A 13,301-nucleotide genomic window follows, 5' to 3' on the forward strand; every position below is an offset into this window, starting at 1 on the left:
ATTCAGGCTGCCCTCTCTAATCAATCCTGTCCTTATAAGCTCTCCCAGTGTATTTGCAATCTTAGGGCTTGTCTACACACACACAGGGTGTACTACTTTAACTGTACTGGTATAGTTAAAGTAGTACAACTTTCCTAGTGTGGAGGCTGCTATACCACTATAAATGTGCTTATACCAAAATAATTGTTCTGCTACCATTGGGGACTAGCTATCCTAGTACAACTGCATGGTAGGGGCTGCATCAGTATAAGTCTATCGGTAAAAAAATCACACCTCTAACTGGCCTAGTTCTACTGGTACAAAAATTGTGTGGAGACCAGCTCTTAAGGAAAAAAACAGCCCTTCTCCCTCTAGGAGTAAGCTGACAGTCAGCTGAAACCACACTCTTCAGTGAGAGGGGACATTAAAGATTCAAAAGCATTAAAGAAGAAAGGTCAACACAAGTTCATCCAGTGGGTTACTTTCTACACAAAGGATTCTGGGAGATCTTAGTCATCCTCTTCAGCCCTCACAGGCTCTGGGAATGGGAATGTAATTCAGGTGCAGAATATAGTACTTTATAATCTGCCTACTAGCTTTTCTTTTTAAATGTCTGTCGGCCAACTTTCCCCACAACCTCTCTCCGGTGTGGGGCTCCCAGGGAGAACAATGGGAAATTGTTCTGACAGTTCAGACAATTTTATTTTAACAGAATTGGTTTCCATGCAGACATGTCTCACTTGGAATTGTAGGGTTGTAATGTCTGCAGGGAACTTTCCTTTGAGGAATGCAGAGGGAGAACATCAGATTTTTGTCTGTTACAAAGACAACAGAGAGTCATCAAATAGAACTCTGGGCTGGGCAACCAGTGAGACTAGTGACAATACCAGGTGCCTCAGAGCCAGTGAATAGGGATGAAATTAGACCACTGCCTTACTTTGGCTGTGACTTTTTTTTTTTAATTGTAAAGCCCTCAGATGCTGTGGTAAAAATGTCTGGAGAGACCGATTAAATAGATTAGGTAGAGTGGGTAGGATATATTGATTAACCATTACAGCTCTGGTACCAATGGTAGTTCTGAGCTCTGCTGCTAGCTTGTGAGACAGCATTGTACCTAAACTCATTTGGTTTCCTTTGGTTACAGTGTGGCAAGGTGCTTCACTACAGCAATCCCCTCATCCTCCTTCTGTTTCTGCTGACGTTCACCACAGCCACCATCATGCAGTGTTTCTTGCTCAGCACCTTCTTCTCCAAAGCTAACTTGGCAGCTGCCTGCAGCGGAGTCATCTACTTCACCCTCTACCTGCCCCACGTCGTCTGCTTTGCTTGGCAGGACCGCATGACTATTAACCTGAAGATTATGGCAGTAAGGCGCCTTTTGCCTCCCTCTATGAAAATCTATGACCTCAGGGTCTCTCTGGCTGTAGAATTCCGTTGTCTTGACTTTTTGTGCCCCTGTCTCTGTTTCTCTAGTTAGTGTGTGAGTAACTGAGAGTACAGTACCCGGTAAAGAGGAAGAGACTGAGCCACCGTCCTCCCTCCTCTCGCTGGTTTTGCACTGGGGAAACTCAGCTGACTTCAGTGGAGTTACTCCTGACTCAGAGGGACACTATCAAGTAATTTAGGCTGAGCAGTTAGCTATCATAGGGGAATAAGCCTCTGACAAACCCTAGTCACTAGAAAGGTTTATATGGCTTTTTTTTTTAAAAGTTCAATAAAACTAGTCTTTTTGATGTAGACATGCCCCTGCAGTGTTTGCAACCTGTACCTCGCTGCAGTGCGCTGCTGCAGGAGAGCCAGCAAGTGCAACCAGCTTGAAACAAATAGGTGCAAAATGTAAATAAACAGAGGAAGTGGTGAAGATGCAAATTATCATTTTAAAATGATTTCAGATTTAAATGTGCCAACTGTATTTTAACACAAGTGCGACAGAGCTATTGTAACATGATTTTTAACTGACTTTTAAATTCACTGAAAGCTGTTTTCATGAAAACATTTGTATTCCTGTGAGCATTTGCCAACCTTTAAAAAGTGCATGTGTTTATATAAATAAAATTTGGGGCTCAATTAAACAAGATATGGGCCAAATCCAGAACCTCAAATGCAACTCCTTTGATTTGCAGAATACAGTTGTGGTCCCATCTGTATTACAATTGTTGGCACAGTGGTTTGACTGGTCCTCTAACTCTGCTGTAGATCAGGCTCTCTAACTGCATGGGATAGAGGAGGGGTGGGCAAACTACGGCCCGAGGGCCGCATCTGGCCCTTCAGACGTTTTAATCTGGTCCTCGAGCTCCCACCAGGGAGTGGGGTCTGTGATTTGCCCCGCTCCGGTGCTCCAGCTGGGGGCTTGCCCCACTCCGTGTGTGCCATGGCTCCGCATGGCTCCCAGAAGCAGCAGCATGTCCCCCCTCCGGCTCCTATGCATAGGGGCAGCCAGGGGGCTCCGCATGCTGCCCCCGCCCCAAGCACCGCCCTCAAAGCTCCCATTGGCCAGGAACCATGGCCAGTGGGAGCTGCAGGAGTGGTGCCTGTGGACCGGGCAGTGCACCCAGCCGCCTGGCTGCGCCGCCGCATAGGAGCCAGATGGGGGACATGCCGCTACTTCCGGGAGCTGCTTGAGGTAAGCGCTGCCTGGAGCCTGCACCCCTGACCCCCTCCCGTGGCCCAACCCCCTGCCCCAGCCCTGATCCCCCTCCCTCCCTCCGAACCTCTTGGTCCCAGCACAGAACACCCTCCTGCACCCCCAACCTCTCATCCCCAGCCCCATCCCAGAGCCTGTACCCCCAGCTGGAGCCCCCCCCCCCCCCCCGCCCTCCAACCCCCAATTTCATGAGCATTCATGGCTTGCCATACAATTTCCATACCCAGATGTGGCCCTCGGGCCAAATAGTTTGCCCACTCCTGGGATAGAGCATTTTCAGGTTCTGTAGATGAAGGCAATAAAACTGGATCAAGGAACTGATCCTGTGAGGAGCTCAATGCCCTTAACTCCGGAGCATTAACAGGAATTTAGGGTGCTGAAGTCGATGGAGTTACACTGATGTAAAAGAAGGGAATCAAGCCCTTGCTGACAGAAACCAGGATGGGGAGCACTGGCGAAACAAGAGTTGCCCTGTGTGTTTTGTTTGGGTTTATGTTGCTTGTTTAGAGCTTCACAGACTGAAATAGAGCTGGATCGGGGGGGTGTGTGTGTGCGCGTGATTTTCCCATGGAAAATGTAAACTTTTTGTAAAAAATCAAAAACTGGGAAAATTTCACCTGAAAACTGAAAATTTTGATTCAGAGATCCAAGCACAGTGGCTCATGCCCCCATTCTGTATGGGCTGAGCCAGGCTACATCTTCTGTGATGCAGCACAGCGTCCCTTCTCGCTGAGCCGTTGCAGTGCACCATGGGAAATGATGGCCAGAGATTATGCTGGTTTGGTTGAACAAGGACTGTGTAAATCAACTGGAAACCCCAAAAGGATGAGGGTTGTGGTTTTGCTTTTGCTTAGGCTGGGTCTCCTGTGAACTTTCCCTTCTGCTGCACAGACACTGGCACTCCATGCACACTATAATTCCTTTGTCTTGGTATTTCTTGTGCCCTCATCTGTCTCTCTTGTCAATGTGAGAGTACAGTACACCTGGTAAAGAAGAGGAGACCTGAGCCGCCATCCTACATTTTATTTCATACATATATTTAATTCTCCAGAGGCTGACAAGACACTTTTTGAATGAGCTCAAACTGCCAAAATCATCTCCATATGGAGAGGTAATAAATGACATGAGTTACACCCTCATGTGAGCAGATGCTGCTCCACTGAAGTCAATGGAAGCTGAACCTGTTTACGCCAGGACTAAATTTGGACCATTGTCTCTAAATCCTTCGTAGAGCTGCCACCAGTCCTGAAATTACAGATGTCCCAGTGTTCTTTACCGAATACTTGACTTTCCAGTCCTACTGTACCTTAGATTGTGTTTAAAATAAAATCCTCTCCTTCTGTTCCTCTTGATCATTCCTATGCACAACCAAGTTTCATACTTCAACTCAAAAAATATTTTTTTATTGATGTGGGCTTTCCCCTTGCCTGAATCCCTGTTATTTCACCTTTATTCCAGAGCTTGCTTTCTCCAGTGGCTTTTGGATTCGGTACAGAATACTTGTCACGCTATGAAGAGCAAGGTGTTGGGCTACAATGGGACAATATCAGGACCAGTCCTCTGGAAGGAGATGAATACAGTTTTTTCTTCTCTATTGAGATGATGCTTTTTGATGCTTTGCTATATGGAATTCTCACATGGTACCTTGAAAATGTTTTTCCAGGTACAGTATGTCAATCTCCCACTCATATGTGGTAGTGGTTGTAAATTACACTGTCCTAAATTAATCTCTAACTATTAGGGAGTAGAATAGGACTTTAATGGGGGGGAAGATTACCCCACATCTGCCTATCTTCTTGCATCTTCCTCTGACGTATCTGGTGCTGGTCTCTGTCAGACACAGGATATTGGACCAGATGAACCACAAATCGAATCCAGTCTGGAACCTTTTTTTTTTTTTTTTTTTTTACTTTTTTTTCCCTTTCCCCCCCCCCCCCCCCGCTTTTTCCATTTTGCAAGTGAAAAGGGTGGGGAGAAAGGAAAACAGATTTTTGTGGTGTTTTTGGTCAAAAAAGGGAACATTTAATAAAACAATCTTTTCGCAAAATTTTTATGCTCAGAAAAGGCCATTTTTCATCAAAAAATTTTTTCATTAGAAAAATTTTGACATGCTCTAGTGAAACTGTTTAAGCCCTGATAATGCACTTTGAAGCACAAAATACAAACTCCAAGGGCCTGACTCACTACTGTGCTGTGGCCCCTTTATGTCAGCTGTTTCTTCTGGTGTGGTTATAACTCCTGTGGACACAAATGGTATTTCTCACTGACTGGATGGTCAGAACATTCCCTAAGGGGTTTCTTAAGGTTTTTATAGAGAATCCTGGGTGTGATGTTAGCAACATGGTACAAATTAAGAAGTGAGTATTTAATGGGCAAGAGCATGTCCTTGTAGCTTAAAAAAAGTTGTTTAGCCTCATGTTAAACATGATTGAAAAACTACATTGAAAGCTGTAGAAGCGACGGGGTCGCCTTTGAATGGATTTGCTGCTCCAGCACACATACTGTAGCTCCCCTGCCTGTTGCTGAAGCAGGTGGCAATGGTTAGCCAAACTTCAGAGTGTGGAGGGTTATTCTGTTAGGAGGAGAAATTGATCACGTGATCCCGTTTAATTACAAAGAATGTACAGTCCTAGATCCCTGCACACCATGGGAGTCAAACAGGAGACAGCTTCTTTGTTCATGGTTCCAAGCCTCTTTTTAACCAGTAGTTTACCCCAAAAGCTCTCTCTAGGCTTTTTTCAGGGCCACACTCCGACTGTTTGTTCTGGCTGTCTCCTTGGCTTTCTGCTCCTTCTCTATTTCTGTGGTGTCTGTGTGTTTCTCACGGCTTTTCTCTCACATTCAGACACATACAGCTCCACCAATCAGTGCTCCAGCCCCTGCATTTTCTATATCTGTCCCCAGGGAAACCCCTTGGGCTGCATTGTTCTGCTTTTTCTCAAGCCTTTCCAAGTACAGGTGGTTTGGGTGGTGGCTCCTATTGCTTCAACTATCTGGTTCCGTAAAGGAGCTCAATTGTTTTTTACACTTATCCTGAATGAAAGGTGACTGTACATCCACCACCTTCAAGGAGGTTTAACTCATCCTATAAGAAGCCAAGGCTGCTTCTGTGAGCAGACAGAGGCCTGGTCTACACTACGGGATTAATTCGGATTTAGCAGCGTTAATTCGAATTAACCCTTCACCCGTCCACACAACAGAGCCATTTAGTTCGAATTAAAGGGCGCTTTAAATCGATTTCTGTACTCCACCTCGACGAGCGGAGTAGCGCCAAAATCGATTTTGTTAATTCGAATTAGGGTTAGTGTGGCCGCCACCACCGAATTAATGTGGTTAAAATTAATGGGGTAGTGTGGCCGCACACCACCGAATTAATGTGGTTAAAAACCGAATTAATGTGCTTAGTGTGGCCGCGCACAATCGAATTTATACAACCTGTTTCCCAAATTCGAATTATCTAAATTCGGATTAATCCCGTAGTGTAGACATACCCAGAGAGTTGAGTGAGTTAATGTGAGCACAGAATGTCAATTCTAAGAACCTAGAGGGTAGTATTTTAAGTGGAAATCATATATATAAAATCATTGCAAAGTTCTTGTATCAGTTTGAAGCAATGATGGAATAAACTGCTTGTTTGCAAAAAGTGTCTTTGGAAATTACCCAAACAGCTTGGGGGTCATCCAGTCCTTGTTAGAAATCCAATCCGGAGAAATGAAGTGGAAATAAGCAGGGTTTTAGTAACTATTCCAGTAACTATCACACAGAAATAGACCACACAGCAGTGTTATTGCAAATCTCATTGCTGATTTTGAATAAGTGGCAAAAAACAGTATGCAGATAGGCTCACAAAGATTAAGACTTTAAACATAGTGAATCAGAGTCTTAGCCAGTGTAAATCACCATCACACCACATTTTTTTAGTTGTTTTTCCTGGAAAGCTGCATGTTGAAATTTTGGCCTGAGCTGCCTCTTAATTTAGTTTTGATGCCTGTTGTGCATTCAGACCCAGTGTGATCTTTGTAAACATGATGAGCTTTTCACCCATTCAGTCTCTAGAATTTTGAAAGGGACTTCAAAAAGAAATCATTACTTGGGGTCAGGAGCCTACCTGCTGGAACTGGGAAATTTCTTGGCAGCTACTGCCTAGTATTAAGGGTTCAAACTAGCCCCAGGCAGGGGGTAGCCTAATTCCTTAATTAAACTACATTTTGCTTTAGAAATCTAAAGTTAGCTCTGATCACACGTAATGTGTTTATTTCCCCTCCCTCTCCCAAAATATTTGGAAACTGGGGTTATTCTGCTGGAAGCATGGTAGGTGGCTGTGCTTTGTTAGATCCTCTAATATGCTGGAACATGATTGCTAATGAAACTCCAAGTATTGATATTTAAATTGAGATTTGCATACCTGAGTTCCAGCCCATAGAAAAATGTGGACTCTCTGTATGAACTGTACTTGTTTGTGTTTTAGGGGAGTATGGGATACCACGGCCTTGGTATTTCCCTCTGCAGGAGTCTTACTGGCTTGAGTCTGGCCACCCAAAAGCTGAGAAAACAGCAACTGCTGATGGTGAGTTATTTGAAAACTCTGGTGCTTGGAAATAACTTCAAAACCCACTGATCCGTTTAGAGGTGAATACATTGTACATTCATTATGTGAGCCACTGAAAAGATTAGAGACAGACATACAGTGGGAATCTTAGCAGGTGGCTTTGAACTCTGAGTAGCCCACTATTATTAGAGAGTTATTAGAGGATGAGTCAGTGTTCCATCCGAGGGCTTTTAAAGCATGCGTAGGTTAGCTGGGAACATCAGAGCCCCATCTCTCTAATTCATGCATATGAGGATATTTGATGAGCTGTTATTACCCAATCCAGAATATTTGAGACTTGAGTCACAATGGATATGATACTGATTTTAATTACACTGTGTTTACACTGGGGTTACACCTCTCTGGACCTGAGTCTCTCCCACTTACGTTGTCACCAGTGAAATTATTAACTTCAGTGGGGCTACTCCTGATTTACACTAGAGTGAGATCAGAATTGTGCCTATTTGTGTGTATGTGCACACATGTATGTATATATATCCTACTTTGAGAGTTCCTATCTAAGCACTCCTAATTGATGCTAGTTAATTAAGGACAGCATCTGGCTCATTGTAAAAATAAATAAATAAATAAATAAATAGCAAATACTGTACAGTACAATACTGTGTTAAATGTAAACTGCTAAAAAATAAAGGGAAAGTTTAAAAAAAGATTTGACAAGGTAAGGAAACTGCTTCTGTGCTTGTTTCATTTAAATTAAGATGGTTAAAAGCAGCATTTTTCATCTGCATAGTAAAGTTTCAAAGCTGTATTAAGTCAATGTTCAGTTGTAAACTTTTGAAAGAACAACCATAATGTTTTGTTCAGAGTTACGAACAACCTCCGTTCCCGAGGTGTACGTAACTCTGAGGTTCTACTGTAACAGGCAGAGAGATGAAGGAATCATTCTTTGTGTTTTTGCATGGTCAATCTGCTCATCACAATATGACCCCTCATCAGCTCTGATGAACTGTTTGCAAGGGGTCTGGGCACAAGAAGTTGCTTCTAGACCAGCAGGGTCTAATCTCCTCTGCAAACATTCTGAAACCCCCCTCCCAGTCTGCCCACATGTTGGGGTCAGGAAGAAAGAAACAGCTACATTGTTCTCTGTAAAGGGGATTTACATTGTGGTATGTTCTGAACTGAATAAACAGCTTTCGCACTAGCCTCACTGTGAGGGGAATTCAGAATGACAGAGGTTGGCCTGGATATTACTAGAGTCCATTCTCTGTCTCTGCTTCGGAGCACCCATCAGCCAAAAAGGCATTGGGTACAGGGGAACGAACTGCATGTATATAGGTGTGGAGGGAGATTTTCAAAGGCACAAATAGGAGGTGGGCCATGCATTTCCCTTTGGCTCCTTTGAAAACCCCACACTTATAGCATAGAGTCATTTAGAGGGTTTTAGCATTTAGCACATGCCTTTGGGATGCCCCTCAATACTAATAGAAAAATAATTTTACTTTCAGATTGTTCGTAATGCCCCATAAGTGCTGTGTTTTCTGCCAGGTGTGCCTAGGAGAGGGGTAGACAGAGAGCCTTTAAACTCTGAAGTCTTCTGATATAGGTTTCTTTATAGCGCTTTTCAAATTGTTCAAGTGAGGTGTCACTGCCTAAATGAAATCTGAGCATTTGCCCCAAGCAGCAGTTCATTTTCCAGGATCAAAATTATTTTTAAAAAATTGACACATCATAATTATGGATGATGAATTACATGTAGTAATCTGGAGAACCTAGTGCTGCTCTTGGCCAGAGGGAAAGGATATTATCTCAGGTAACCTTAGGACAGGCCCCTACTGGCTCACAAGAATTCAATCGGTCATAACTCACCCCCTCCTCTTTTCTAGAGAGGGTAAAACTGAAAAGATCATAGTTCTCTGAGGAATCCCTCCATGGGAGGCACATAATAGTTCATCTATTTGAAGGACTAGGGTCCTTTAGTTCTTCAGCTTATTTAATTAGCTTCTCCCCCATCCCTGCCACATCTGGGTCACAAGGGCAACAATTATAATGAACAATTATATCTTTCTTCCTTTAGAGAAACTGTCGTGCACTGGGAAAAACATGAGAAAAAAACGCCAGGAAATGCAAGAGCAAATAACGCTATGTCTACACTTAGAGCTAGGGGTGTGATTTCTAGCTTGATCAGACATACTCACACTAGCGCTCATCGAGCTAGCATGCTAAAAATAGTAGTGTCGCTGGAGTAACACGGTCAGTGGCAAGTGGCAGCATGGTCTAGCTGCCCAAAATATGTACCCACAGGGTCCAGGTAGGGTTGTGCTCAGAGCAGCTAAGTCACTACTGCCAGCGCTACTGCAGCTACACTGTTTTTTGCTCACTAGCTTGATGAGAGCTGGCATGAATGTCTCTTTGAGCTGGGAAACACACCTCTAGCTCCAAGTGTAGACATAGCCTAAGGCCTGGTTTACAATAGGAAATTAGGAAAAATCCACCCCCCTGAGCGATGCAGTTAAACCGACCTAACCCCAGTGTAGACAGCGCCAGTGGGAGAATTCTCCCGTCGACCTAGCTTCCAGCTCTCGGGGACATGACATACCTACGCCAACAGGAGAAGCCCGCCCATGGCGTAGGTAGCGTCTTCGATGAAGTGCTGCAGTGTTGTAAGTGTAGACAAGCCCTACGATGCTAAATCAACCTGATGCATTTTAAAACTAAGTAGTTGTACCAGTGTATTCCCATGGCAATTATGTTGCTTAGAGTATGTCTCTACTGCAGCCAGGAACGTGCCTCCCGGCATGGGCAGGCAGGCTTGTGATAGCTTTGTTCGGGGTAGCACCCTAAAAATAGCAGTGTGGACATTGCAGTCTGGCAACAGTCTGGGCTCACCATCTGAGCTCAGACTCAGTGGGTCGGGTGGGCTTGTACTTGGTGGCTAGCCCAAGCCACCACCCATGCTACAGCATCCACACTGCTATTTTTAGTGTGCAGAGTTAGCACAAGACTGTTTACCTGGGCTGGGAGGTGCGCTTCCAGCTACTGTGAAACCTGCTTATGGGGTCTAATTGTGTACCACTGAACTCTGTTAGAGTTTTTCCATTGCCTTTAATGGGAACAGGATTGGGCAAGACTAAACTCTGATATAATGAAATTTTATGTGTAGACTAATAGATCCAGATCATTTCAATGTATTGTAAAACAGTGAACCTCTGTTCCTACGTTGTGGGGGGAAAACCCATCAGAGGAGTCACTGTTCTTGCTTCCCTTGTCCCCCTCCACATAAATTCACATAGCATCTTTCCTTCCTAGAGGTATGATCGAAGCACATGATTGGGAACTGCACACTAACTCTTTCACTCTGCCCTTGGTTACATCACTTAACCTCTGGATCCCCAGCTGCAAAATAGGGATCTAACAGGGAGGGGTTTGTGAAGATACAGTGAAGAATATTCATAAATTCATAGATTCTAGGACTGGAAGGGACCTTGAGAGGTCATCGAGTCCAGTCCCCTGCCCTTATGGCAGGATATAGTCTGTAGTTACCAACACAGTCAGCGCATATCAGACCTCATGCTTTAGGACTTAAACCAGCCCACTATGCACCTGGGATTAGGAAGAAACTTCCGCCATGGAATTAAAAAGAGTCAGTCTTGCCTCTGTAGTACCTGGTCTTGAGTACTTGGAAGAGAGGATATTAGACTAGGTGGACCATTAGTCTGATGGGTCAGAGTGCAATTGCTATGTTCCTAATGTCACTGAAGGGCTTTGATGATGAATAATGCTAAGAGATAAGTACTGTTGTAATTTGTTACTATCTCACTTCTCCCAATACATCTCCAGAGATGATGGTAATCATTAAATTAACTTTTGGTTAATGTAGAAAAGAGTCCCAGGAAAGAAGGCAGTCCAGCCTGGAAGGCCACAGGAGAGGAAAAGACTGCAAACATGAGGGAGGAAGCAGACGAGCCTGAAAAGCTGGAAGAACAGAGTGACAACCAGGGGGAGAAGGATGGTAAAGAATCCAAATGTAAACACAAAAGAAAAAAAGAGCGCGCCAAGCAGGGGAAGCCTAAGGCAGAGGCAAAGGACAAAGATGAAATGACTAGTAAGGAGAGAGAGAGAGCAACCTGAGTAACCGTGACTCTTTGTGTGAGACATTTTAACCCCCAGGTACTTCGCAGAAAACCAGAATTGTGTACGTGTGCGAAACAAGAGCAGCACTCCATGTTGGAGCATAGACCTGAGCCCTTATTTCTGAGACAGCACAGAGCTGCCCACAAACCAGCAGTGATGGGTCGTATAGCCTATCCTGTGCTGGTTAGCTCCAATCTGCCACCAAGTCAGTGCTGTCCCAGGAGGGCCGGCAATGGTACTGCTGCTGGCAGCCCTCCACTGGGGTGCAGCTTTCATTTCTGCGAGGGACTCCTCAGGTGCTCTGCCTGGAGAACTTTCTCAGGAGATGTGTTGGAACACCCAACCACTGCACTGTTGCTCCCTTGCGGTCCACAGCCACCTACCCTTTGGGCTGCTCTGGCTACCTCTGGAGGAGAGTGTTCCACCATAAGGGCTCTACAGCTGGGTCTCTTCCAGTGGAAACCCACAATGCCTTTTCTTACAGCATGTTGGTACCCTTGCCAAGTGACACCTGAGGGGGACACATGCTGGCTTGCTAGGGTTAAATTGTGGCCATGACTTTAATACCAAGACTTGAGAGACATGAGCTAAGATAAAGGCAAAAAATCCTCCCAAAACCCATCCTGCAGCTGGTCCTGTGTATGTAGGGGAATGGCTGGTTCCAAAGGGATTTATGTGAATTGGTCTGTCTCTACAGTCTGATGCTGACATTAGCCCCCATCTAAACATTCCTGAATATGACCTGGTTGGTATTCAAGGGACAGTGGGGAGACAGATGAGCTTTCTGCACATGTGGTCCCCAGAGGAATTCATGGCAGCAAGCTGGTGATTCCACAGCAGATTCCACCACTGCAGACAGCTAAGGGCTCAGCTCTCAGACTCTCTTGAAAAGCTAGAGGTAAAACTGGGGTCATGAGAGCTCATCCTCATGTAGGTATTGATGACCTGCATTCAGGGTGAATGGAAACAGGACAGTTCTTCAAAAGGAAGGAGCCAGGCAAGGGGCAAAGGTCATTTTAGCAAATCTGCTTCTAGCACCTCTTTATCTTTGCTTTGCTTTGCTCATCAGCTCCGAAACTGCAGTTCCCTTTCCCTGTCACTAAAGGGAATAGCCTACATTCCCCCTTCCTAGCATGAGGTCTTCAGCCAGCTACATAGTGACTGGTGTGTGTGAACAGTACGCAATAAAACAATCGCAGAGCTAATGTAATTCAAGGTTCCACTTACCAGTAGGAGGGGCGGGGCCATAAAATGCACTCACGTCGGATTCAGAGCTGGCATGAGTGAGTGTAACTGGAGTTGGACAGTGGTGCAAAGGATAGATGAACTTGCAATAAGCCAATCCAGTGCAAGTGCAAGACAGCAGAGCACTGTCTAATGACTGGCAAAAGATAAATCTGCCTTAGCTGGTGAACTTCAGGCAGTTTGCACTAAGCCCTCATCTACATTCCCAACAAACACCACGATGTTATCAACCTGTGGAGTCAGGAGAATGACCAGTCCTTAGCCCCACGGGAAAGGCAGCAGAGTAGCGAGTCAGGATAGCCACAAAAAAGGGGACTTAGGTGTAGAGTTTGGGGATAGACCCCCACAACACATGCATTAGCCTGAGTCCAGGAGTTTTACAGGCAAACGAGAAACGAACTCATGTCAAATGTAAGACTTGTGGTGGGATCTTGACCAATGTTCCATGCAGAGCAAGAAGAGCCAGGCTGCTGGAGTCTGTGTGTGCATGCTCCTGTCTTAGCATTCAAACACGCATCAGGTACTCCAGGGAGTTTGGGCCCGATCCAGTGACGTGCTGAGAGCCCTCGACTCCCTCCTGATGCAAGGCCCAAAGGAATGGTCTGCTGTGTCTTGTATTACAACGCTGCACAGTCCAGTCCTGTGATTGTAGCTGCTCTGTGGTGTCCAGTAGACCCATCCTCCCACTTGGGGCTTCTCTACTAGCTTTGTTTAGAATGGCCGACCCATGGGAGTTGCTGATGGAGACGGGGC

The 13,301-nt window shown here is 45.1% G+C and overlaps 1 protein-coding gene across 1 annotated transcript in view; it reads left to right on the forward strand.

The window, feature by feature from the left end:
* Positions 1 to 13,301, forward strand: part of LOC113407202 (retinal-specific phospholipid-transporting ATPase ABCA4-like) — a 113,130-nt gene that overhangs the window by 50,082 nt on the left and 49,747 nt on the right. The window contains exons 15-18 of the mRNA XM_026655362.1: positions 1,124 to 1,345; positions 4,082 to 4,286; positions 7,092 to 7,190; positions 11,050 to 11,274. Of these exons, the coding sequence (XP_026511147.1) occupies positions 1,124 to 1,345; positions 4,082 to 4,286; positions 7,092 to 7,190; positions 11,050 to 11,274 (751 nt within the window). The remainder of the gene's footprint in view (positions 1 to 1,123; positions 1,346 to 4,081; positions 4,287 to 7,091; positions 7,191 to 11,049; positions 11,275 to 13,301) is intronic.

The sequence above is a fragment of the Terrapene carolina genome, unplaced genomic scaffold, assembly GCF_002925995.2.
Source record: "Terrapene carolina triunguis isolate 2854851 unplaced genomic scaffold, T_m_triunguis-2.0 Scaffold210, whole genome shotgun sequence".
Classification (NCBI taxonomy): domain Eukaryota; kingdom Metazoa; phylum Chordata; order Testudines; family Emydidae; genus Terrapene; species Terrapene triunguis.